Below are 26,870 nucleotides of genomic sequence, written 5' to 3' on the forward strand. Positions count from 1 at the left end.
GTTCTTTCTCTTCAGAAGAACAGAAGGTTGCAGTCCTTAGTACAGCTGAATGCTTGCTGATACACAGTCAAGGAGTCTCTGAGTGTCCCTGGCCATCCTCAGTATTGCTCCGACTTTTCTGCAGGTTAAATTAGACCAACTTACCTGATCTCTTCCCGGATATTCTTTTGAAACGAGGGACATCTACACAGTTATAGTTTTGACTCACCCCTTGTTGACTACTGTTTCATGTTTTGCTTTCTGTATATTCATGTATTTATCTATGCCTTTTTTTTATTATTCTTAGGGCATTGATGATTTTTGTTCTTAGGATCTTCTGTTTCAGTGCATTTTCAGACCTCCCATGAGGCCACTTGTTGACAGTTTGCATTATACGAGAAGGCTATTTCAGGTTTTTGCTCCATTTCATGTTTAGTTATGCTAAGTATTTTTAAAGGACAGCAGTTGATCTTGACATCATTTTTCTTTAAGGGACATGTATTTCTGGGTTTTTGAAGTGCTTTTAGACATCCATCTAGTAATCTGACTCATCTTTATAAGATCTACTTTTATTATAAAACTCCAAATATAAGCATCTAGAAGAGTCTGATATACCCAGCAAGCTCCTGGGTTAGATGGTATGAGGGTTAGACTTTCAGGAACCCATTGGAAGGAAAATCTGACTTTGAGATATAGAATTGGTTTTTTTAGTCTTTAACACAGAATTTCACTTAAAAGTTTCTGATTCTGGCAAGCGTAATCCAATTTCGTGAAGTCATTTACTTTGCTCCTCTGAAATTTGTAGCACTAGCCTCAATTTAAGTTTGTACATTTGAGACCAGTAACAACCAAACTACTTGTTCCATCTTCAAAATATGCAAGTTGTTTTTCCACTGTCATTACCTCATGCATTCAGTTAACTGGCTGTCACTCTTTGCGTTCTTGCATTCTCGTGATTATTGTTTCCCACTGGTTCTAATTAAGTGCTGATGTAATGTGTTTAGGACCAGATTTGACAAGGAAAATGTGTAATTGTCAAACAGTGGTACTCTTAATAAAAGATGTCTCCTTTCATTCTATATTATCTAAAGAAACAAAACTATAATACCTTACTCTTTAAATTATTAGAAGGAGTTTATGTACATATCTTAAATTTATATGTCTCCATTTAAGAAAGAAACTATTTTGATCCTTAGCATGCTGGACTATGACACAGAGAACTTGAACTCTGAAGAAATCTATAGTTCTTTGCGTGGAGTTACAGAAGCCATTGAAAAGTTTAGTTTTCGAAGCCAAGAGGATCTGAATGAGCCAATTAAACGAGATGGCAAGAAGGACTGTGATATTGTAAGTATCCTCAGGCTAATAAAGAACTTTCTGTCAATTACGTGATAATTACGGATCCTTAACACTGACCCCTGTCATTACTGGGCTTCATTATTTTTAGCCTCTAATAGAAAGTATTATTTGTAGAAGCCCAAGGCAATTTTGAGTTACCCTTGCTGTCTTTGTGAAGAACGTTAATACTTTTTTTTCACAGTTTGCTTAGTTTGTGCTGGATAGTTGTTTGTTCCTATGGTGTCATAAAAGTAGTAAGCCTGACTCAGATACCAGCGTGGCTTTCTGGGACCTCTAGTCCCATGCAGAGGCAGGCGACTGAGTGGGTGATTGTGGGCGGAGGGTAGTAGGGGCTCAGTTCAGCGCCAAGACCCGCAGGGGTCAGTCTTAGTGCCCTGGAAGGAAGGATTTTACCTGCGGAGCTGAAGCATGCAGGTCAAGTAGGAGGGGGTGTAGTTAGAGGGGATGTGAGAAGGTGGAGTGATAGGAGTGGGCATTGTGTGTTTTCCCACTGGGCTTGCTGAGGCGGGGAGAGAACATGCCGTGTTTCAGTGGAGGTTTGGAGACACGGCTGTGGATATTGGCTCAGAGAGGGCTCACCCCAAGAGCTTTTCCTGCCTGTGTCTTGCTTTTACCATGGAGACACTAGAGAGAGTCTTGGAAGGATTTTTAACCAGGAAAGTGGCATGGTCACACTTAAATTTTAGAAAGCTTATTGTCACTCAGGTGGAGAATTAGTCCAAGGAAGTTGGGTTGAGTGGGGAAGAAGCAGAAATGGAAGAGTTACGAGTCTCTGACTAGGACTAGTGAATGGGTACAGTTCAATGAGAAAACATCACAGAAGGAGGAAAAAGTATATATGAACTCCTTTGGAACACAATGAATTCATTTTGTAATATATGTGACTTGTGACACCTTTGGGGTGTATCCAAGCACACATAACCATTAGGCCTTTGGATTTCAGATGTACCCATCTGAAATTTAGGCTGGGGAATCAGGCTGGAGATGGAGATTTGAGAGGCATTGATGAACTAGTTGCTTGGTGATAACTATAGAAAAGTGAGTGAATCACCCAGGTAAAGGGTAAAGGCAAAATCCAGGGGAGCATCAACACTAAGAAAAAGACAGAAGAAAATAGCTGGAAGAAAAGCTGAAGAGGATGGGGCGACCAGGAGAGTGAGGTGTCACAGAGGTTAGGGAAACTTTCAGGAAGAAGATTCTAGCCAAAGGGTTCAAGCTGTATGTGGTCATGATCACATGAGGTCAGATATGAGGTAAGAGGGCTCCACTGAATTTTTTATTATTATTACTATCTACATTAAAATTCTGTCTTAACATAAAATATATAAAACACACTCATTCACCCGTGTTTTGATAAAGAGCCCAGACTCTTTCTTGAGATGGGCCCATCATTTAGATTTTCATGTTCCTAAATAAGTTTCATGCATAGGCTCAGTCCACAATTTTCAAATTTAGTTTCTCCCAGGAATCCATTGGTTTGTGAGCATAGTTTAGACTTGAAAGTGGAAAACAGATTACACTGAGTTGAAGAGTGACTCAAGTTAACAAGCTAGAGAGAGACGAGGGGTTCTGAGGGGCTTTTCGGATGAGGAGACCTGACCTGCTTGCATGCTCATGGGGTCAGTTGAGAGAAAAGTGTTGACCATGCATGGAAGGGGAGTGGAGGAGAGTAGGACACTGGTGAAGGAAGTGGCCGTGGCCAGAAAGGAGGGTGAGCAGGTTTTGTTTGTGGGCAGGAAGGTGGAAGGTGTTCCCACTGACAGCTCCCACTTTCTGTGGGAGGTAGATTGTGATGAGAAAAGTGGGAAAGGTTTCCAGAGCAACTGGGGGGGGGGGGCTCTGATTAGTGAACAGAAGTCCTGCCAGGAACAGTGGAGGCCCGAGGAGATGGTGGATGTCTGAAGTATTACTTTTCCTAATTATAAATGTGATATATAGCTAACATATATACTATTTTGATAAGAAACTCACCATCTCTAGAGCTCATATAATATTTTACTGTGTATTTTTCTATCCCTTTATGTGTATTTGTACATTAATTTGTTGCAGGGTGTATGCAGAGTGTTTTTTAAGATAAAGGTGACCTCATAGTGTGCATCTTGTTTAGCATAGGATGTGAGTGCTTTCCCCTGGCAGGACTCTTACGTGAATTTTTATGGCTGGATAATAATTCACATGGATATGCCACAGTCATGTCCTCAGTGCCCTACTTTGAAACATTTTAGTGTTTTAAGTTTATTTATGTGTTTGTTTATTTACTTATTATTTTTTTCTTTGTATTTTTTTTGAAATGAGAGGCAGAGAGACAGGTGCCCGACCGGGATCCAGCCGGCATGCCCACCAGGGTGTGATGCTCTGCCCATGTGGGGCATTGCTCCGTTGCAACCAGAGCTATTCTAGTGCCTGAAGCAGAGGCCATGGAGCCATTCTCAGTGCCCGGGCCAGCTTTGCTCCAGTGGAGCCTTGGCTGTAGTATGGGAAGAAGGAAAGAGAGAGAGGAAGGAGAGGGGGAGGGGTGGAGAAGCAGATGGGCACTTCTCCTGTGTGCCCTGGCCGGGAATCAAACCCGGGATTTCCACACGCCAGACCGACACTCTACCACTGAGCCAACTGGCCAGGGCCTTTAATTTTTTAAAGCATAAAAAACCTGTGATGATAGTTGAAAGGAATGAAGTGTGACAGTGAGGAAGCAGAGCCTGGGACAAGAAACTCCAGCATTACCAAGGCGAGTTGGAGTGTGGCAAGTAAGAGCTGCGAGGCGAGGGGAGTAGAGCGTAACTGTCGGGCCTGACATTAGAGATGAGCTGTGCCTGCTGCACGGCGCGGCCTTGATGGAAAGTGAAAACTGAAGCATTACCAAAATTTTTACTGAGAAGCTGAGATAGCTGTGAATCCTTGAACATGAGTCTCAGGAGCCAGTCCAGCACTTCTTAAGCTTGACACATGCCCCATTGTAGTGAGACCAGTTCATAGGGGTGGGTACCAGACTAGGTGGGATCTAGTGCTTCACAAAAGCAGATACAGACACATGGAACATGTGGAAAGTCTCTCCTTAGGACTGGTCACAGAAGTCCAGCAGGACCTATGCCTGATGTTTTATTCCACTTCTAAAGTGTTCTTCTTTGTCTCAAGTAGGAAACATAGCACTCAGCACCAGAAAGGATGTGAGGAGCTTGTCTAATGTTGGCGGCATGGCGCAGTGCTAGTCATTTTGGAGCTTTAGTAAATTATATTTAGCAAAAGTGGTTTTAAGTTCCATACCCTTTATCTAATACTCTAACTTTCAACAAACTCAGCAAGAGGAAAAGATATTACTGACACAGAGTGCTTTATTTTAGCGTTAGTTATAATGAACTAACTAAACCAAAGATGTTAAAAAGTCAATAAAAGGAACAGTTGAGTAAGTCTTATTATAACACACGTGGAAATAGTGCTATGCTTAGATAGTATGGCTATAAAAGTTTTATTTACATGGGACGCACTTATTTGATGAGGAAGGCCCAGGACGCAGTAGCTACACACTGTGGTTCCAGGCCCTGACGTATGCGTGTCGACCGGGACTGGGGTAGTGAATGAGGTTTTTGTTAAAAGTGTTTAGAGTGAGGATAGTTTAGCTTTATTTTTATTATTATTATTATTTTTTTTTTTTGTATTTTTCTGAAGCTGGAAACGGGGAGGCAGTCAGACAGACTCCTGCATGCGCCCGACCGGGATCCACCTGGCACGCCCACCAGGGGGCAATGCTCTGCCCATCGGGGTGTCGCTCTGTCGCGACCAGGGCCACTCTAGCACCTGGGGCAGAGGCCAAGGAGCCCTCCCCAGCGTCCGGGCCATCTTTTGCTCCAATGGAGCCTCGGCTGCGGGAGGGGAAGAGAGAGACAGAGAGGAAGGAGAGGGGGAGGGGTGGAGAAGCACACGCCTCTCCTGTGTGCCCTGGCCGGGAATGGAACCCGGGACTTCTGCACGCCAGGCCGACGCTCTACCACTGAGCCAACTGGCCAGGGCTAAAATGTCTTTAATTTTGAAAACTCTCCATAACTTTATAAATGATTTTTTCATTATAATATTTTTATTTTTAGAAGAGAGTTATAAAGAGAGAAAAATTAAAATCATCCATGAATTATCTTCCCTGAGAGGAAACCCCCTGTTGAGTCATTTTGTTCATAACTATGTGTATTGTGTGTGTGTGTGTGTATCAATATGTATTCTTTTGCCTCTTAATAATTATATTAATATATTCTTTGGGGGTAGGGTGCTGTTAACCAAATGTGTTCCAACGATTTTACTAGGCATATATCCAAAAAAATTGAAAGAAGGGACTTGAACACATTATTTATTTACCAGTGTTCACAGGAGCATTATTCATAATAACCAAAAGTTAGAGCAGCCCCGTATCCATCAACAGGATTTGAAAAGTGCAATATATACATGCAATGGAATATTATTCAGCCTTAAAAAAAGAAATGTAATGCTGACATGTGTTACAACATGAATGGAACTTGAAAATGTTATGCTGAGTGAGAGAAGCCAAACACAGGAGGATAACTACTGTATGCCTCCACTGACACGAGACACCTGGAGTAGTTGCACTCATAGAGTCAAAGTAGAGTAGGAGTTACAGAGCTGGGGCGGGGGAGGGGGCAGGGAATTACTATATAATGGATATGGACCTTTAGTTAGGAAAGATGAAAAAGTTTTGCCCCAAATCTTATATAGTGGTGATGGTTATACAACACTGTGAATAGATTTAATGTCACTGAATTATACACGAGGAATTTAGGGACTAAAATGACGTGTATATGATAGCACAATTTATAAAAAAAATCAGTGCAGCCTGGCCACCTGAAGTGTTTCATTGTGTTCAGTCACACGTCTGGGATGAAGAGACAGCCTTGCTCTCTTCCCAGCATTTGCCCATGCTTGCTCTTGTCACAGGGCCACCCTGCAAAGGGTGCCGGACAGGCCCGTGCAACTCAGGAGAGAGGACCCCTGAGAGTGGAGGCAGGGAACAGAGGGCCAGGGCTGTGCTTTGTAGAAGACCAGCTCTGAGAGTCAGAAGCACCCGAGGGAAGAAGGAGCTGCCTGTGGGCTGCTGAGTCCACCTTGTTAGAAGTCCCAAGCCACTGGCTGGCTGCTGCATGGTCAGATACATACAAAAATGTTTGAGTAAACTTAATCCCTGTTACCAAGTAAAACAGATTTTATGTGTAAATAGATGAAAATAAAAGCACATTCACTTCCCTTTAAGGTAATTTATGAATTAGGTAGTTACAAATTAAAATTCTAATATCTGTGCTTTTGTTAGTGCCCAGATTTCAAGTGAGAAATCTCTGACTATACTTAAGCTTCTGAAACTTCAAAGAAAAGTTTGCTGAGAGCCCTGCAAAGGAACTAACGGTGTCTCGTGCTCCAGGTGTCCCGTGACGGTGGCGTGGCCGTCCCCGCTACAGAGGGCCGGGGAGGCAGCGACGTGGTAGAAGGAGGCAGGACAGCTCTGGATAACAAGACCTCTCTCCTCAACACCCAGCCTCCACGTGCCTTCCCGGGGCCCCGGGGGCGCGACTACAACCTGTACCCCTACTCGGACACCATCAACACCTATGACAAGACCGCCCTCAAGGAGGCTGTGTTTGACGATGACATGGAGCAGCTTCGAGATGGTTTGTCTTTCTTTGGTTGTCCTCCATAGGCTTCCCCTTTTGACACCAACTCTCCGGGCACACTGGTCAAACGTAAATGAAAATGTCAGGTCTGTTCTGGTTAGTCTTTTGCCAGCAGCTACAGGTCGAGCTCCTGCCATGTGCTTGGACATGGAAGGCGTCACAGTGGACACAGTCCTCACCGCCCTGCCCTCTAGGAGAGTGGAGTCTGGTCACCAAGGCAGTCAGGAAATAAGGAGTCACACAGGTGACCTCAAATTACAGTTGTGACAGCTGCAGCAAAGGAAGGCTGACTGTCCCCATCAGGAAGGCCTCACGAGGAGCCAGGGCTGAGTGGAGCTCTGAAGGACAGAGGAAGTAGGAGGTAGTAAGCTGGGAAATGAAGCTCAAGCAGCCCCAGCCCCGGCCGGGCTCAGCGTTTGTGACGGCCTCTGGCTCAGTTCCAAGCTGTGGAAGTCAGATTCTGAGGCCCACTGAGAGGTTCCCTCGCCCTCACAGTGCCGTCTTGTTCCTGAGGCAGGATCTGCTGCACACTGAGTGCATTCCTGTGTGGGCCTGCTATACGTGGATTACCCAGGAGAGAGAGGGGGGATCAGTTCCATTTCACTGGTTGGGAAACAGGGTCAGAAAGGTGAGGTTACCCCAAACATAGCATACTCAGTGTGGCATAGAGCTAGTTGGCTTCTTTCTGACTCTGTTAGGACCAGTGACCATTACTGAGTAACATCTGATAGGTATGCTTTGGTTTGATGGTATTTTTATTTGGAACCTAATTGTTAGGTTTTCACCTCATTGTTATATTTACACATCTTGGTATATTTCAACTTAGTAGTCATTTAGCTGTCTGCTATGACAGGAACTGCGTGAGCTAAAGCCAGCCCAACCTAGTAGTCATTTTTTAAAAATTATATATGTGGATGTTTTGTGTTCAAGCCTGTTTAATGTTTTTTTTTAATTTTGACTGAAACATTAAATTAGAACTCTAAACAACATTCAGAATGCCTCCTGTGTGTCATGAAGCATGTGGCTTGTGAGGATCAGGAAGGTAAATGAGGCAGTTCTGGCCTCCCAGAGCTCAAGGCTTGTTGGGGAAACAGACTCATCCCAATCACACCGATGAGTGAAGGGCTGGCTGGAGGCAGGTGTCGGGCTCAGCGGGGCACAGGAGATTAGACTGCACTCTGTCGGTGGACCCAGCAGAGGGAATGCTGAGGTGGATGGAACGTCCTCCAACCCTGTGAGATGAGGAATTGTCTCGGGGCTTTGAAAGCTTCATCCCGGGCTCACTGCTGTGGGAGCAGCTCAGTGTACTCCCAGCATCTGTTTCCTGGGCAGTAGGCAGCAGCACAGTGTTCACTATGACTTGCACTTTCTGGAGTGCTGGACTGTCCTTTCATTGCTCATAGAATCGGTGCGTCATTTAACTTACCATGTGTTGATCTTGTGGAAGATAAAGCGGAGACTCGGATGTTGGTTGTTACTTACTGAGCAGCTATATAATAAAAGGCTTAAGGAAAAAGGTGGGATAGCGGGGCAGAAATGTTAGAATTCTTTAACATTTCACACTTTCTTTTGTTTCCCAATTTTAGAATCTAAAGAAGTATGCAAATACAAACTTAAGTAGTTTCTGACGATTTGACTGATTTGTTTCTTCTCCTTTTTATTTAAAGTGAGTTCAGAATTGAGGTCTCTTAAAGAACATGCAAAAAGAAAGGATATGCTATCCTGCCGTAGAAACCATGCTTCAGGTCCTTGCAAGTAGTTATGCTAAGAGATCTGGCAAGTTTTACAGCCTGCCTTGTTTACTGGTGCTAGTTCTAAAACTCTGGACATTTCGAAAATGGGGAAGGATATCAGATATGATAGGAATGGCCTGAGGAAAATGTGCATTTCCGTGGGTTTGATCTAGCAAGAGACCGTTCCGGCAGTAGGGCCTGACTTAGGACTGTTGCACTGGAAATAGAATTTGGATAAAGATGACAGCCAAGGATGGGCTTTTGGAGGGTGTCTTCTCTGTATGAAGTCGATGTATAAACTAGCAGTTTCTCCTCTGTCTGAAACAGAAGGGAAAAGATGGTGAGGCAGGTGGAGGTGTTGAATACAGGTGCTTGACACCTGCTCCTGCCTCAGGTTGCACAGTTAATTTGGTGAGACGGCCTGCCAACGGTGTAGTGAGGCTGGGCAGCGGGGGGACTGCCCTGTGTCGCTCAGGACGCACGGGGGCCAGTGTCTCCTGTGCAGTAAATTTTGTCTTGTTTTCCACAAGTGCCCATTGACCACTCTGACCTGGTGGCTGATCTTCTGAAAGAGCTGTCCAACCACAATGAGCGGGTGGAAGAGCGAAAGGGTGCCCTGCTGGAGCTGCTCAAGATCACCCGAGAAGACAGCCTGGGCGTCTGGGAGGAGCACTTCAAGACCATCCTGCTGCTGCTGCTGGAGACCCTGGGGGACAAGGACGTGAGCACTCTTGTTCCCACACCCGTTGCCGGGCGGTTCCATCCTGGTCTCTACTCCTGCTGGAGACCCTCAGGGACAAGGACATGAGCATTCTTGTTGCCACACCCCTTCCCAGGGCCAGTTCCATCTTGGTCTCTGTTCTCTGTGTGGTGTGTACTAGTCACAGCAAAAGCGGTTTGAAATATACTGCTCACAAAATTAGGGGATATTCAAAATGAATATGAAGCGACAAAAAAAGAAGCATTTGGTTGTTTTGTTTTGTTTTTTAATTAACCCTTTGAGTAGTTTTTTCATGCTCACTGACCCCTGGGAGTGAATTTTTTTTCAAAAAATGAAATTAGTTCCAGTTACAGTTTTATTAACTTAAAATCATGTTTGTTTGATAGCCAATTTATGGAAACAAGAAGAACATACATTTGATTTTTTTTAATGTTGCCTTACACATTTTTAATCGGATCATTTAATCCATTTACATTTAAGGTTATTATTGATATGTAATTGTTTATTGCCATTTTATTCTTTAAAACTGTATTCCTCTTTTGCTATATATATTCTTTTTTTCCTTTGATCTGTTTACAACAGGTCCCTTAGCATTTCTGGCAGCATTGATTTGGTTGTAATGAATTCCTTGAGGTTTTTTTTGTCTGGAAAGCTTTTTATTTCTCCTTCAATTTTAAACGATAGCCTTGCTGGATAAAGTAGTCTTGGTTGTAGGCTCTTGTTCTGCATTACTTTGAATATTTCTTGCCATTCCCTTCTGGCCTCAAATGTTTCTGTTGAGAAGTCAGAAGTCATCCTTATGGGAGCTCCTTTGTAGGTGATAATCTTTTTTTCTCTAGCAGCTTTTAATATTTTCTCTTTATCACTTAGCTTTGGTATTTTAATTATGATGTGTCTTGGTATAGATTTCTTTGGGTTTCTCTTTAATGGAGTTCTCTGTGCTTCTTGAACTTGTGAGATGTTTTCCTGCCTTAATTGAGGGAAGTTTTCAGCTATGATATGTTTGAACAAAGTCTCTATCCCTTGTTCTTTCTCTTCTTCAGGAACCCCTATGATGCGGATGTTATTTCTCTTCATGTTGTCACAGAGCTCTCTTAGAGTTTCCTCAGACTTTTTGAGTCTCTTTTCTTTTTTCTGCTCTGCTTCCGTGCCTTTATTTATCTTGTCCTCTAACTCGCTGATTTGATTCTCAGCTTCATCCATCCTGCTTTTAATTCCTTCCATTGTGTTCTTCATTTCTGATATTGTATTTGTCATTTCCTATGATTCTTTTTTATTATTTCAATGTCCTTTTTTATATTTGCTATCTCTTTCTTTAGGTGTTTGTAATGACCATCTATTGTTCTAATATCTTTGAGCATCCTAACAATCATTATTTTAAACTCTGCATCTGGTAATTTGGTTATATCTGACTCATTCAGTCCCTTTTCTGGGGATTTCTCTTGATTAATTTGTGTTGCATTTCTCTACTTTCTCATTTTGTCTGTGTAAAAGAAGGTTTTGGCCCCTGGAGTCCACTGGGTATGGCCTCTGTGTTCCCTAGCTGTGGTCTGTCTGCGGGCCCACCACCCCCTCTGCTGTTGCTGCGTAGGGTGGTTGGGTATGGGCGTTGCCAGTGCCTGCCCACTGGGGCTGTTGCTGTGGTTCTTCCTCTCCTTCACGGGAGTGGCTGTGATCGTGTGCTCCGGTGTACAAGCCTTGGTGGCCTTGACCTTCGCCCCGCCGCCCCCGCGGGTATCGTTATGCTCGGCCCTGAGGGCAGGGGTGAGCACCTTTGCTCGGCTGCAGGTCTCTGCCTGATTCTGGGCTTCCGCCCCGCCCTTGCAAGAGGAGCCTGCTCGTGAAACGGCTGTAAGCCTTGGCTCCACAGGCTGGGCAGGACTGCGTGCCCACACTCTGTAGCAGGACTCCTCCTGTTCTGGGCTTTTGGCTCAACCCCCGCAGGAGGAGCCGGCTCCCAAATCAGGCCACAAGCCTCAGTTCCATGGGCAGGGCAAGGCTGTGCTCCTGCGCCCTTGCTCAATGGTGGGTCTCTGCCCCTTCCAGGGCTCCTGCCCTTCCCCTGCAGGCTGGATTGCAGGCGGCCCGCAGCTGGGCTTGACCACTTTCGCATGTCCCCTCCTCCCCAGCCGGGCAAGATTGAGCTCACACCTGGACCTCAGTGGTGGCCAGCCAGCTTCTACCCTTGCCGACAGAACCACGCTTCTGCGTCCCACCACTGCCCGCCCTTGGGGGAGCACTCAGCTGTGTGGGTGGGGGCGCTGCAGATCAGACCCTAACACTCACTACTGTAGACCCGAAAGCTCCCTCCTTCTAAGCGACTCTGCTGTGAGTGCCGCGGGAGAGCTTGTTTGGCTGCTCTCCTGCTTCCCTTTGCTGGTATTGCTGTTTCTGGGGGAAATATTCACTTCAGATTTGGAGAGTGACTCGTCCCAGGGGTTAGGGTGTGTGTCTCTCAAAATGTTTCTCCCTGTGCCTCCTAGATTACACTCTCTTCCTGCTACTCCGGTCCTCTCCTCTCTTTCCATCTCCTGGATCCCCGGGTGAGTGGTTGTGAGAGAGGTGTTCTGCACGGTCCCTTTAAGAGGAATCCTGGGTCTGAGAAATCAGTCTCTTTCTCACAAACAGTATCCTTCTTGTTTCCAGCTAAATACTGTCCTTACACCTCTTCTGGGCTCTGGGGCTGCAGGCTGGGGCTTTGTTCCTGGGCCTCAGGACCCTCCCCTCTCTGCTAAATTCACTTCCCGCCACGCGAGTCTCTCCCAGCTGCTGTTCGCTCCGGGGGGCTGGGCAGCCCTCTCCGCGTTTCCGCTTTTTCTACCAGTCTCGATGTGGCTTCTTCAGTGTTCCTTGGTTGAAGAGTCCTCTTAGTTTAGTCCAAAGTTGGTTTTTCCAGATGATGGTTCTTAAAATTAGTTTGTAATCCACTTTGGTCTGGGAGGTGGAAGTTGGTACGTCCGCCTACTCCATCGCCATCTTCCCTTATCATTTTTAAAATAAGAGTTTTTGTTATCTCATGCAATTCTCACATACCTCCCATCTGTAAATAAAAGAAGTATTGTTATTAGCAGAATCTCAAATATGTACTCAGATAAGATGTTACTCTTAGGACAATTTATAGATATTTTTATTTATTCCTTACGTTTAAACATTTTTCAAACTGTGGTATTCCTCAAAACATGGATGCAGGAAAATGGTGTGTTACATCCAATGCACATCACCCTTGTGTCCCTCTGTTCACGCTCCCTTCTTATAGTGTGCCGACATATGAAGCATTTTCGTTGTGGCTTATCCTTTGAGACTGTTGCAGGGACTGGCTTTGGGAAGTGACGCCCTGAAAGATGAAGGCTGTCTCCTACTGACAATGGTCAGCCTCCTTTGGGTGATCTCCTCTTTTTCACAAACTCCTCCAAAAGCTGATCAGTGAGCTTCAGTCTGAAGTCATATAGCTGTGGTCTTCCAGTCTTCATCTGATACACAATGTATGAGTTCAAAACAGCAATGTCAATTTCATGAAAAAAAGTTTTATATATCATTTCATGGCTTTTCTTACATTTCCGGTGAAACTTATTTGCATATCAACCTTGTCAATCAAACCCATATTCTCATTATACCTAACCACTTAGTGGCTTGGTAATGTTTTTGCTCAGTAGTGTAATCACTTTTGCCTGTTTCAATCATCAAGTCCTCATGAATTGTAGTTAGCATGTTGACCTCTCTTTGGTGACACCATCTTTGAGCTAACATGATTGTAGTATGTTTTGAGACGCATTCACCCATTTTTATATTCTCCAGCACAAAGTTTAAAGACGTACGTGTACGACCATACTCTGGATGGTCAGGAGGCACAAGGACGTACATGAACGTTTGTACTATTCAGAGAGTTAAACATGAACATCTGAAAAGCAAACAACTAGTCAAAGAAAGTTGTTCTATTATGCAAATGAGATGCAAAACCAACTTTTGTTTCATTGGTGAAAAGGCACTGTACAGAAGGCTGAAAGTGCTGGAGTCTCTGCACGGTCCCTGATCCCTTACTTTTTGTGAGCAGTATTTCTCAAGCACCAGTTAGCAAAGTCATGTTTTTGTCAGGGACAAGTTCCATCCTAGCTCATGTGCAAGTTTTTTCTATAACTGGCTTTGTAGTAGTTGAGGGAAACTTGTTCCTGCATCAGATCATATTAACACCTATAATTTCTTAAAACTTCGTTAGCATAGAATGTCATTTTTTTTATAATCCTTGTGAATTTTATGTTTCATATTTAACTGAGAAACTTTTTACCTCTGGGTATGTCCTCAGTTCAGTAACCCTAATTGGTCAAGCAACAGGAACCATGGATTATTTTTAAAGTAAAAAGTCCTCTTGACACAGAGCCATCTGAATGCAACAAACGAGACATTTACTGTATAACTCTTAAAGAAGGGAAGAATCCAGTCCTGCCGTCCTGCCCTGGTACAGCTGGTCCCTTATATGGGGACAGTGATAAAGGTAGAGGGGTTGTCCTAGGTGAACTCCATCCCTGTGCACTGGGCTTTGTGTTTGCTAGCAGAAACAGAAGTAATGTACAAATGGTGAAGAGCCCTACGAGCAGGGTAGGGCGGAACTCTGACACAGCCCATTGTAAAGGTCATGTCCAGGGTCACAGGGGTGGTAACTTCAATGGGAGAGAGTTGAGCAGGAAGCTGGTGAATATCATGGTGACTCACATTGCTTGATGATACTTAGGATTAGTGGTTTGGTGTCGGGCTGAGGAAAGCTGGAAGAATGGTGATAAAAGATCTCTGTAAAACTGAATGTTGGCTTCTGAAGCAGTTGTACTTGGTTGGGCTTTGTCGTTGGAAGATAAGGTGATGTCAGGCAGAGGGCAGGTAGATGGTGTGTTAGTGTGTGCATTGTACAGATGAGTGACAAAGAATCAGGAAGTACCTTTTGGCCGTGTTTGGTGTAAACGCCGTTCTCTTTTATTGAGATTAGGAGTCTATTTGGAGTGGCTTTCTTCCAGACGCATGACTGGGGCCTCAAGGTCCTCAGGCACCTCAAGGCCTGTACAATTGCCCTTACCTGTGATCTCATCATACAGAAAGAAGGTCAGGAATAGTGATAGGTCTCCAGCTGTCCTCAGAGAGTTCAGTCTTTCAGGTCATGTTGTTGCAGTGTTCAGATGCTTTTGACTGACCTTTTGTACATTTTACAAAAGGTAATTTGCATATCTAAGCCTCAAGATCTCTGGAAATTCCCCAGAGATAGATTGTCCTCTTTTGGTCATCATTTGGCTCACTCAAGAAACCTTCATCAGATCCCTGTCATTGCTGGGCCCCCGGAATGTCCCCACAGGCACAGGCCTGCCTGAGGGAGCTGGCTGTCTAGAGGGTCACGTGTAAAGGTATCTGCAGGGTGCCAGGGAGCCCTGGAGTAGGTGTTCTGTGCCTGTTGGGCCCTGCTGACTGCCGTGTCCAGTGCAGCGCTGTGTACTGCGTGCTGACGTCTTCTGTCTTCTTGTACCCAGCACTCCATCCGCGCATTAGCACTGAGAGTCTTACGGGAAATCCTGAGAAACCAGCCAGCCAGATTTAAAAACTACGCCGAGCTGACGATCATGAAGACTCTGGAAGCCCACAAAGACTCGCACAAGGAGGTGAGCGGGCCGAAGCCCAGGACTGCTGAGACAGGCTGGGGTGCAGTGGTTGTGCGGGGACAGAGGAGCGGCTTCCCCAGTTTCTTCCTTTGAACTCAGCCCATGTGGAAACACAGGGTAAAGTCCTGCTGCTGCCGTGGTGGCCGAGCAGCAGTGCAGTTCGAGGTCCAGTGCCGACGGCCAGTTCCTGACTCTTTCCATGTACAGTGCGCTGGCCAGTGCCCGGGGATTTCCCCCGTCAGTGCTTCCCATGGCTTTGATCGAAGGAAGGGGGTTTTCATTTTCCTGTGGCATTCAGCCTCTGGCCATGTGAAGTGGGAGATCTAGGTTGGCTTTGACAAATGACTGACACCCTAGAACAAGTCCCAGACAGGTCCTAGAACCTATGCCTCCTTGCCCCAGAGCCTTGGAGGACATATTTTACCTACCGAACCTCTGTTTCCTCATGTGTAAAATAGAAATGTGTGAAATATTATCACCAAGTTTCTTATGAGAGCTAAATGGGAGAACAGGTGACATGGTTCCTGGCCTGTGCTGACGAAGGCAGGTGCTGCGCTGGGTCGACTCCTTGACCCAGCGCCCCTCCAGCGTGCTCCCCTTTGGCTCTGCCTGCTGCCTCTATTCGCTCCTGCACATGCACCATGCTGGCCCACTGTGCCAGCCGTCCCTGGCACCTCCGATGCCAGTCAGAGAGCAGGGAGGCTCTGTTTCCATGCACAGCACACATACTGCGGACATTGGCCCTCGATAAATCCTTGTCCAATGGCTCACTAGTCCCAGCCCGTAGCTCACTAGTCCTTTGACTACTAGAGCCCTACTGAGACTGGTGAGAAGGTGGAGCCATCCTAAGTAAAAATGATTTCAGTAACACATCCTAAACTCCTGTAGGCCAGGGTCTCCATGCTGAGGCCGCCAGTGCCTTGACAGGGCAGGTGGAGGGACACTGTGCTCTGAGGGGGCACTGTGTTAGCAGGCCTCCCTGCCTCACATACTTTCAGACTCACCTTGACTCGGTTGCCCTTGGTGTTTCCCAGTGACACTTGACTGTCACTTTGCCAGAAGCTTCTAATTTGGGAATCTATGTATGTAGGGTTTAGGTATGGTTTTTGTTTTTCTTTTCCTTTAAAACTCTAGTAGTCTAGCCCTGACCAGCTGCTCAATGGATAGAGCATCAATCCCGGCATGTGGACATCCTGGAATCAGTCAGGATGAGAAGTGACCAACTGCTTCTTCCCCCCCCTCCTCCCCCTACTTTCTCTCTCTTCCCCTCCTGCAGCCAGTGGCTCAATTCTTTTGGGCGTGAGCCCTGAGTGCTGAGGATAGCTAGGTTGGTCTCAGCATAGGCCTCAGGAACTAAAGAGAACTCAGTTGATTAGAGCATCAGGCCCAGACGGGTTGCTGGGTATATCCTGGTTGGGGCACATGTGGGAGTTGGGAGTCTATCTCTCTATTTCCACTCCTCTCACTTAAAAAGAAAAAAGAGTAAGTCTTCTGATCTTTCTCTTATTTTAACCAGCGTCTGTCTCCTACAATTTTGTGTGTGCATTTTTCAGGGGAGAGTACTGATCAAGTAGGTTAGAAGCTAATTTTCTGTAATCCAGAATCACGTAAAAATTCTTCATTTAGATTCTCTCCCTCATTTTACTGATGAGGGAACTGAGGCCTAGAAAAGAGAAGACATTTTCCCCAAGACCATCAGATCGCACAGCCAGATCCAAACTCAGCTCTTTGGTCCTCAAACCTAGAGCTTTTCCACCCTCCCTTTCTCCCACTGGTCCTGAGCCTAGCTAAGTGAGCCCTCACCTGCTAGGTTCAGGTCCATGTAGACTCCGCACTTTGAATCCCAGAACTTATAGCAGAGCCAGTCTTTTACCAAAGGTGGGGTTTGCCTGGTACTGGGGTGGATACTAAAACTCAGGGGTCAGTCCTGTTTTTATAAGGTCTTCCCAGCTTTTCTCAGAAGGTGGTGCCCACCTTTTCTTTGCTCCCAAATGATTGCAGCACTAAACTGGGCATACCCACTGGGAAGAATTCCGGTCATCATTTCTGAACATTTGCTTTATAATTAAAAAAAAATTTTTTTATTGAGCCCTGGCTGGTTGGCTCAGTGGTAGAGTATCGGCCCGGCGTGTGGAAGTCCTGGGTTCAATTCCCAGCCGGGGCACACAGGAGAAGCACCCATCTGCTTTTCCACCCTTCCACCCTCTCCTTTCTCTCTCTCACTTCCTCTCCCACAGCCAAAGCTCCACAGGAGCAAAGTTGGCCCAGGCGCTGAGGACAGCTCCATGTCCTCTGCCTCAGGTTTTAGAATGTCTCCGGTTGCAAGGAAGCAATGCCCCAGAGGGGCAGTGCATCGCCCCCTAGTATGCCAGGTGGATCCAGATGGGGCACATGCAGGAGAGTCTATCTCTCTGTCTCCTGCTTCTTACTTCAGAAAAATACCCCCAAAAAATAATAATAATTGAGCCATTTATTCTGATGTGTCTGTGACAGGGCCAAATCAAACTTTGTGAACTTAAAATATGCAATCCAAATTTTAACAAGTTCTGTGCTCTCAAAGAAACCTTATCTTTAAACAAACATTCATCAATATTCTGAGTAGTGATCTCCTTTTTTTTTTAAAGTTAGATAAGGAAATCATGCTTTTCCTAGCTAGACACTATTATTTTTTTTTATTAACTTTGAAAAGGAATAATTCCTCTTGTTTCTTACCAGACTGTTGCAGAGTCAGCGGAATTGAAATAATTTTTGTAGCTCCAAGGTGGAGTGTGGCCTAAGGGCCTGTTTGGTCCACTGCCCTTCATGAATATGCCCCATCCCCTTTGACTCCTTGCCTTCTTGGCCCCTGTCTGCTCTCTGTCCTGCCCTCCCTTCTCTCTGGCCTGTGTTTACTTTTGCTCATGGTATGCTTATATCTATAATCTTTGCTTTTTATGTTACAGAGCATAGGGGCAAGCCGAAGATTTACCCGGAGGCGGGTGGCTCACCAGGAGGGGGGGGTTGTGACATATAGAGGGAAGTAAGGCCCTGCCAAAAGGCATCCGTCTCAGAAGCTCTCTTGAACCTCAGTAGAAGAGAGCACCTCACACGTACTGTCTGGAAGCACAGCTTCTGGCACCTTAATTCTAGACGTTTAACCTCCTTGTGTTAGATACATTGACTACTTCATGCAGGTGACACCTACGATTCCTGGAGTTCTGTGAAAAGCTGTTCTCCTCGGGGTCAGCGTGAGCTCAGTAGATCTGGGACATTTCTATGTTGCTAGCAGCTCAGTGCAGAGTAGCTCACTTTATCCCGAATGGCAGAGTGTGGAGAGACTGGAGGGAGGCAGGAGTCCAGTTATGGCCCTCACTGTGACCTGGGCAGCTTGCACTCCCTGTCTCCTTCATGCTCACAGTGCTCCTGAGGGATGCCAGGAGGGGCTTCTGTCCTGACTGCTAGGTGGCGCTGCAGAGACCTGAATCCGGTTTGTCTCCAGAGCCTCTACCTTTCCCCCCACTGAGTTACTTCCTGTGTTCTGTTGGGGTCTTCCCAACATCTGCTCCAATGCATTGCTGCTTCTAACTTGGCTATATCTATGAAATCATCCAGTATTTTCTGACCCTTTTATTTTTCCCCCCACATATATGAGCTAAAACTCAAAGTTTTCTCAGCATTTCTTAGCTTTCTGGCTGGTGTGTTTCATGATAGTTGTGGACTGTGATTTCTCACAGTCAAAAGGGACTCATTTCAGAGAACGGCCTCACTTATGGCATGCTGTGTGTGGACTGGGGCTGGAGAGAAGCAGTTCATCTTAGCTAACTCGCTACACGGTGGAGCTCTTCTAAGAATTGTGCCACCCCTTTTCAAACAACAGAATTGACAAAAGCTACACTGAACTAATGTCTTTGTTCCTTCTTTCTGGTCTGTCACCTGGAATGGGGCACCTAGTACAGTTGCTTTCCCCAAGGCTCGTGTGGATTGTTTGTAGACCTCCTGCCTTCCTTCTCACTTTCTGGGCCCGCTCCTTAAATCGGAATGTGGATGTGCCGATCAGGGAGACGTGGTGAGAGGTGACTTTGCCAATCAGGAACACTTCAGAAAGTATATGCGCTTGGAGAAAATTGGTTTGACAGACATTAATCAAGCACCTAGTATGTACTGGGCATTGATTGTGCTGGGCATGGGGGGCACAGAAAGATGGCCAAGATGGGAGCCGACCTTTGAGGAACTTCTGGTCTAGTGGGAGAGAGAGCTTCAGCAGAATGTTTGAGTGCAACAGTCACAGTGTGCACAGAGGCTTCCCAGAGGTTCTGTTGGAATAAGTAGGTTCTGAAGGGTGACTTGGCCCAGCTGGGTGAAGAACGCTAGTGAGCGACACTCAGAATGCAGGGACTATAGCCACGGGCACTGAGGTGTGGCCAGCAGGGCCCATGCAGGACGTGCCCTCAGCTGAGTGTTAGCCAGGCGCAGTGGGAAGGAAGATGGTTAACAGTTCAACCAGACAGGTTTGCAGAAGCCAGGCCCTGCTGGCCTTCCATGCTGAACTGAGGAATGTGGACATGGTCACTGGTAGTGTTGTAGAGAGGCTGTGGGGGCAGGTAGGCCCACTCGAGTGGGCAGTAGACCAGGTAGGAGGGTCCTCTGGGCGGAGCTCCACTCTCTGGCAGCCCAGAGCTGTGGGTTAGCTGCTGTGCTCCCTCTCTGCCTTGTCCCGCAGCGAGGCCTCGCCGCACTGTCGGTGTTGGTGTCCACGGTCTGCCTTGTCCCGCAGCGAGGCCTCGCCGCACTGTCGGTGTTGGTACCCACTGTCTGGCCTTGTCCCGCAGCGAGGCCTCGCCGCACTGTCGGTGTTGGTGTCCACGGTCTGGCCTTGTCCCGCAGCGAGGCCTCGCCGCACTGTCGGTGTTGGTACCCACGGTCTGCCTTGTCCCGCAGCGAGGCCTCGCCGCACTGTCGGTGTTGGTACCCACGGTCTGCCTTGTCCCGCAGCGAGGCCTCGCCGCACTGTCGGTGTTGGTACCCACGGTCTGGCCTTGTCCCGCAGCGAGGCCTCGCCGCACTGTCGGTGTTGGTGTCCACGGTCTGCCTTGTCCCGCAGCGAGGCCTCGCCGCACTGTCGGTGTTGGTACCCACGGTCTGCCTTGTCCCGCAGCGAGGCCTCGCCGCACTGTCGGTGTTGGTACCCACGGTCTGCCTTGTCCCGCAGCGAGGCCTCGCCGCACTGTCGGTGTTGGTACCCACGGTCTGGCCTTGTCCCGCAGCGAGGCCTCGCCGCACTGTCGGTGTTGGTGTCCACGGTCTGGCCTTGTCCCGCAGCGAGGCCTCGCCGCACTGTCGGTGTTGGTACCCACGGTCTGGCCTTGTCCCGCAGCGAGGCCTCGCCGCACTGTCGGTGTTGGTACCCACGGTCTGGCCTTGTCCCGCAGCGAGGCCTCGCCGCACTGTCGGTGTTGGTACCCACGGTCTGGCCTTGTCCCGCAGCGAGGCCTCGCCGCACTGTCGGTGTTGGTACCCACGGTCTGCCTTGTCCCGCAGCGAGGCCTCGCCGCACTGTCGGTGTTGGTACCCACGGTCTGGCCTTGTCCCGCAGCGAGGCCTCGCCGCACTGTCGGTGTTGGTACCCACGGTCTGCCTTGTCCCGCAGCGAGGCCTCGCCGCACTGTCGGTGTTGGTACCCACGGTCTGCCTTGTCCCGCAGCGAGGCCTCGCCGCACTGTCGGTGTTGGTACCCACGGTCTGCCTTGTCCCGCAGCGAGGCCTCGCCGCACTGTCGGTGTTGGTACCCACGGTCTGCCTTGTCCTGCAGCGAGGCCTCGCCGCACTGTCGGTGTTGGTACCCACGGTCTGGCCTTGTCCCGCAGCGAGGCCTCGCCGCACTGTCGGTGTTGGTGTCATTTGCACATGCCCTCTCATTGTGTTAAAGTAGGTATTTTTAAATTCTCATTTTAGAGTTTAAAAATGGTGGCTCAGAGCAGTTAAGTGTCCTGCGGGAGGGCGGTGCTGGGGTTCCTCGTCGTACTGCTCAGAGGTTGGGAACGTGCCCACCCAGCCCTGGACATTGCCTTTCTTTGGGGGAGAGGGGAAAGGTTACACACGCGCCCTGGGGCCAAACAGCACTCTGCTTTTAGGGACCTGTGTAGAAAGAGCTACACTTTGCCAGAGATTGAGTTAGCAAGGAAAAGTCACAGTGCCTTTCTTTTAGTGTCATTTCCACGTGTGTGCAAACTAGAGGGACGTGCCCTAAATGTGACTGAGTTAATGCTTGCCAACAATGAAGTGTGCTCACTCCATTGAGGTGTGTGGGGAGCTGAGAGCTGCAGAGCCAAATCAATCATTTCTTGCTGGGGGCAGGGGGGAGGGGCTGTGGGGGCACTCAGGTGGCTCTGCGGGGCCCAGAGCCCTTGCGCTGGGAGAACTACAGAACACCAGAGGAGCCTGCTGTGGACACTCATCCACCTTCCCAGCTCTCCCTCCCTTCTGCCAGCCACTCCTGGCCCGCGGCAGGAAGCTCCATGGGTAGCGCGCTCCTGCTGTCTGGCCTGCCTGCGCCTGTGGCCTCGTCTACCGCGTACTGCCCTCTGCATGGGCCACCCCCACCCTGCCCAGCATCTGGAGGGCAGGGCTTGGGCGCTCCGTCCTCACCCTTGGTCTGAGCCATGAGCTCGATCTCTGGCACACAGAGCAAAATGAACGTACATACTAAGCACAGATGGGAGGCAGGGAAGGGAGGTGAGAAGCTATGGAGGCTTTGCAATCCCTTAGACTCTTAGGAGCTCTCTAGAGTAGGACATGACTCTCAAAGTAAAATTACCAGTTGACTTGGGGGTGGGGGGTGAACACACAATACGGTGTGCAGAGATGTGCTGTGAGATTGGGCACCTGAAACCTGTATAATTATGTTTAGTGTCACCCCAACAAATTCAGTAAAAAATTAAAATAACCTCTCTGCTGTTCTTTGCAGTAAAGCCCGACTTTTTACATAGATCAGAAGCACAAATCTTGGATGTTTCTGACACTTCTCTCCTCTCAGTATTTAGCTTTGAACCGTGCTGACCCAGGTCTCCATTTGACTCTGGAGAGGATTAATATACCATCTCGGTGTCTACCCCATGGGTGTGTGTGTTGTGTCCGTGAGCATGCTGGCCAGGTGACGATGGGAAGGAGGGTGATCTTATCTAATGAGACACTGAGCTTTTGGTCAGTGCCTGAAGGAGACAGCCAGTTCTCCAGGGAAAGTTCAAAAGGTCTGCAACAAGAAAGAAGTGAGGCTTTCTGAATTCAGGAAGGTAGAGCTTCTTTAAACAGCCAGTCCCCGGGCAGACAGGAATGACACTCAGTCTGCCAGTGCATGTTGAGCTCTTGGTAAGTGCCCAGCTGTGCTGCGTACTTGCTGAGTTGTTTTGAACAGCAGAATACAAAGCAGGGAAGAATCTGATGGAATGGCTAGTCCAGGGCTGGCATTACGAGAAGTATATTAGATTTTCATTGTATTTTGTAAGAAAAGTCATACCTTTTTACAGCTTGGTGTCTTTGTATATCGATTACGTATGTGTTCCTGTGCTGTTAAAGTAGTGACGATCGCTTACTGAATGTCTAGTGCATCTCGGCACCAGTCCCGCCCCTAGTGATTGATGTGAGGGGTTTAGCACATGTGGACGGTGTGACTGGCTATTTCCAGCTCTCTTTCTTTCCTCTGGGTTTTGCATTAGGCTTCTACCTTGTGACAGAGGGTCTCTGTGGCCCTTTTATTGGCCTCTAGAGGACACCAACTTCTGTGTCCTTGGGCATCGTGATCTCTTCAGAGGTCACCAGCTGCTCCTTTGTCCATGAGGCGACCCCATGAGCACAGATCCCTGGGAAAGCAGCTTTCCCCAGGAGCCTTCTCTGGAAGACACTTTAGGCACCTCCCTGGACACACAAGTACTGAGATCTTCTTGATTTTCCTTCCAGGTTTCTCCCTCGTAATTTCAGTTGTGGATGGCCCACAAGCTGCTGAAAAGCATTTCTGTTTTTAGGTCCTAATCCTCTAGTGTAGAGACTCAAACTGACTTGCACATAAGAATATCCCAGCCTGACCGGGCGGTGGCACAATTCATAGAGTGTCGGACTGGGATGCGGAGGACCCGGGTTCGAGACCCCGAGGTCACCAGCTTGAGCGCAGGCTCATCTGGTGTGAGTAAAGCTCACCAGCTTGGACCCAAGGTCGCTGGCTTGAGCAAGGGGTTACTCGGTCTGCTGAAGGCCTGTGGTCAAAGCACACATGAGAAAGCAATCAATGAACAACTAAGGTGTCACAACGAAAAACTAATGATTGATGCTTCTCATCTCTCTCTGTTCCTGTCTGTCCCTATCTATCACTCTCTCTGACTCTCTGTCTCTGTAAAAAAATAAGACTGTCCCAGGTGCTATTCACACAGCTTGCTGGGCTCCAGCCCCACAGCCTGTGACTCGGCAGGTCTGAGTGGTGCCTGAGAAGTCACGTTTCTAACAGGTTCTTGGGGACGTTGCTGCTGCTGGGGTCAAGGGGTTGGGAGGGAGGCTGCACTCAGAGAACCACTTCTCTAAGGTTTTTGCCAGAATCCCCTATGCCTGCCTTCCCATGTCTCTCATTCCCCTGTTAGATTATCCTTCAAACCACTTTGCTTTTAACTTCATTAGCAGAATGGGCCAGAGGAAGTGATGTCTGCTGTGTAACGTTAAGTGAAGTCTGTTGTTCGGCCTACGAAATTTGGTGGCACTGTTGCTGGGTCCTTCTACTGCTGTGGCCTGTGGTGCTCGCTCACGTGGGGAAACCTGTGTTTCAGGTGGTGAGGGCCGCCGAGGAGGCCGCATCCACGCTGGCCAGCTCCATCCACCCAGAACAGTGCATCAAGGTCCTCTGCCCCATCATCCAGACAGCCGACTACCCCATCAACCTCGCTGCCATCAAGATGCAGACCAAAGTCGTCGAGAGGATTGCCAGGGAGTCCTTACTGCAGCTCCTGGTGGACATCATCCCCGGCTTGCTGCAGGTAGGCCCTCAGCAGGCAGCCTGGTGCCCGCATGGGCTGAGCCTAAGAACAGGTGCCTGTGCCGCTCACAGCTGTGCGGGGACGTACTCTCCTATTCACTTGAGGTGGGACCCTGTGTTTAGAGCCCCGGAAGCTGTGTGGGTCAGTCGGGCACCACAGGCCCTTTCTCTCGTCCCCTAGTCTCCCCTACCCCCCGTGCAGCAAGGGGTTTCCAGGCAACCTACAGCTGTGGCTCACAGAATGAACGTTCTGTTTACTGTAAGCATATTTTGATCATCTTTGTTGTTGTGCATTCCTTTAACAAACCCTTATTGGGCATCTGTGGGCCAGCCCTGGGCAGGCTGGCCATGGTGTACAAAACCAGGTGATGGTCCTTGCTGGCACATGCCAGTAAGACAGCCTCTGGGAGATAAAGATGGCTTCCACTGTTGGGCACGTCTTGGGGACTGTTGGACTGCTGTGGGATGGGGCGCAGCGTGGAGACCAGTAGGGAGCCGTGCTGTGTGCCTGCTATGTAGGGAGGAGACAGGTGGGAGTGCGGGGAGAGTGATTTCTGGAGCAGGGCTGCAAAGAGGGGAGGGCTCACTGGTGAGGTGGCTTAGAGTCAGGCCTGGAGAGAGCACCATTTCAGTGGGGATGGGGGAGCAGTCAGTGTCACGTAATAAAACGTTACTATTGCTAAGCAATGCAGCTTGGGTGCTGAAACACTTGCTGCTGAGGGCCAGACTATTCCAGGTGGAGGGAAAGACTGGCTGAGAAACCCCAGGGTCTCTTTGGACAGCTGCTTGCAGGTAGTGCCATTTAGTGGTGGGGGGGCGAGGCTGCTCTGTAGATAGAAGTCCAGCTGTGGAGTGATGCTGAATGATGTCATACTGTGGGCGGACATGAGAGTAAGGGACATAGCTCACATTTCTGTAAAGGGGTTTCACACATGGAGGGCATGGGAAAGGAGCCAATTATTTTTCTCTCTGGATGGTTCTGCTTCCTGAGTTGCAGTGCGGGGCAGGTCGCTGTGGAGCGGCTCCCTGCGCGGGGACAGGTCCCTCCACAGTTTGCAGCCTGCCCACACCCAGCGACCCCTCACTGTCCACACTGTTCTGTTCTGGCCTCTCTGGGTTCAGCGGCAGAGTTGAAGTTATATCCTGATTGTTTTTGACAAGTCCAAGGTGAACTATAAGGGCACTTGTGAAAACGTTGATGACATACTATGAAATAAATCTTTGATCTTCTTTCCTTTCTGTGTCCCCATCTGACTCCACAGGGTTACGACAACACCGAAAGCAGTGTGAGGAAGGCCAGTGTGTTTTGCTTAGTGGCCATTTATTCCGTAATTGGAGAAGAGCTGAAACCTCACCTCGCACAGCTCACGGGGAGCAAGGTATGTATAGTGTTACATGGACTGACACATCGCTGGGTTACCAGCATGTCTTACATGCGCCTGTCTGCAGCTTTGAACTTCAGACAAGTCTTCTCACTGTGTGTGTTGTAGTTGGTCCTCATTTCTCCAAAAGCATTTTTCTGAAAAGAAAAATGACTAACCAAATAGTGAAGACACTTAAAATTATAATGTAGTCTGTTGTAACTTCTGTTTTCAAAATAGCTTTGAGCTTCTAGCTTATTCCCAAAGGGAAGATGGCTTTGTTTTGGGGGGATTTTTTTGTTTGTTCTTGCCAGAGAGAGAGAGGCACAGAGACAGAAAGGAAGAGAGATGAGAAGTATCAACTTGTAGTTGTGTCACTTTAGTTTTTCATTGATTGCTTCTCATATGTGCCTTGACCAGGGGGCTGTAGCCGAGCCAGTGGACCCCTTGCTCAACAGTGACCTTGGGCTTTAATCTGGCATCCTTGGGGTTCTGAACCTGGGTCCTCAGCATCCCAGATCGACACTTTATCTGCTGTGCCACCCATCTGGTCAGGCAGGAAAGATGACTTTGTTTAGAAACCAGCCTGTCTTTTCTCATAGATACACTAAGAAAATATATCTGCTAGCTTAGCAGATTGCTCAGCAGAACTAGGTTTCTCGTGGGCATCAATACTAATGACAACTGCCTGTGACCTTGTGCCTGCCGAGTCCCAGGCACTGTCTCTGCACTGTGCGTTTGTGGACTCCTTTCTTCATGACCACACCCTGTAGGGTAAGGACAGATGGCCTACATTTAGGCTGCCCAAGGGCACAGTGCTCTTACTCTAGAAGCCAGGATTTTAACTCACTGTGCTGCCTCTTATATTTCTTTAAGAGTGTTCTAGAATTGGGCAGAGAATAGAACAAGAGGACTGTTGGCTTATTGAACATGAGAGTGGCCAGAGTACTTATTGGTTTATAAATAAACTCAGATCTGAAGAACCTGTCACATGAGAGCAGGTAGAAACCCCCATGCTCTGGTCAGAGAGGCAAGGGTGGGAGGAAGGGTCCTCGGCTCTCCTGGGGTGGAGGTTGGGTGAGCCTTGAGACCTCCTCCGTGGAGAGGAGCCTACTCCAGGGCCTGCTGTGGGAGGGGTGTATGAAATAGACCCTATAGAGCTTGGGCAGTGGTGTAATTACAAGAGCAGGAAGCAAGAAGTGCCTGACTTCTTATGAAAGAAGAAATCTGTGAGTTGATGCCCATTTCTTTTCAGTTAGAGCTGATTTTGACACAGTTGATGGGCATCACAGCATGAGTCTTTCTTTCTCAGAGTTCTGGGCAAAGCTGGCTTTGTGCACTTTGTCCAGAGCACAGTCTGTAGGACCCACAGCACTGTTGACACTGCAGGCCACTTTGTGTGTGTGTGGGGGGGGGGGGGGGCTGT

General features: G+C 48.1%; 1 protein-coding gene across 26 annotated transcripts in view; it reads left to right on the plus strand.

Moving 5' to 3' along the window:
• The window catches only part of CLASP1 (cytoplasmic linker associated protein 1), a 275,934-nt gene that overhangs the window by 234,408 nt on the left and 14,656 nt on the right, over window positions 1-26,870 (plus strand). For all 26 annotated transcript variants that reach the window (XM_066345675.1, XM_066345677.1, XM_066345681.1 and 23 more), the window contains 6 exons: window positions 1,176-1,326; window positions 6,752-6,998; window positions 9,265-9,455; window positions 14,963-15,091; window positions 23,878-24,084; window positions 25,346-25,462. In XM_066345675.1, the coding sequence (XP_066201772.1) occupies window positions 1,176-1,326; window positions 6,752-6,998; window positions 9,265-9,455; window positions 14,963-15,091; window positions 23,878-24,084; window positions 25,346-25,462 (1,042 nt within the window). The remainder of the gene's footprint in view (window positions 1-1,175; window positions 1,327-6,751; window positions 6,999-9,264; window positions 9,456-14,962; window positions 15,092-23,877; window positions 24,085-25,345; window positions 25,463-26,870) is intronic.

This window comes from Saccopteryx leptura, chromosome 7 (genome assembly GCF_036850995.1).
Source record: "Saccopteryx leptura isolate mSacLep1 chromosome 7, mSacLep1_pri_phased_curated, whole genome shotgun sequence".
NCBI lineage: Eukaryota > Metazoa > Chordata > Mammalia > Chiroptera > Emballonuridae > Saccopteryx > Saccopteryx leptura.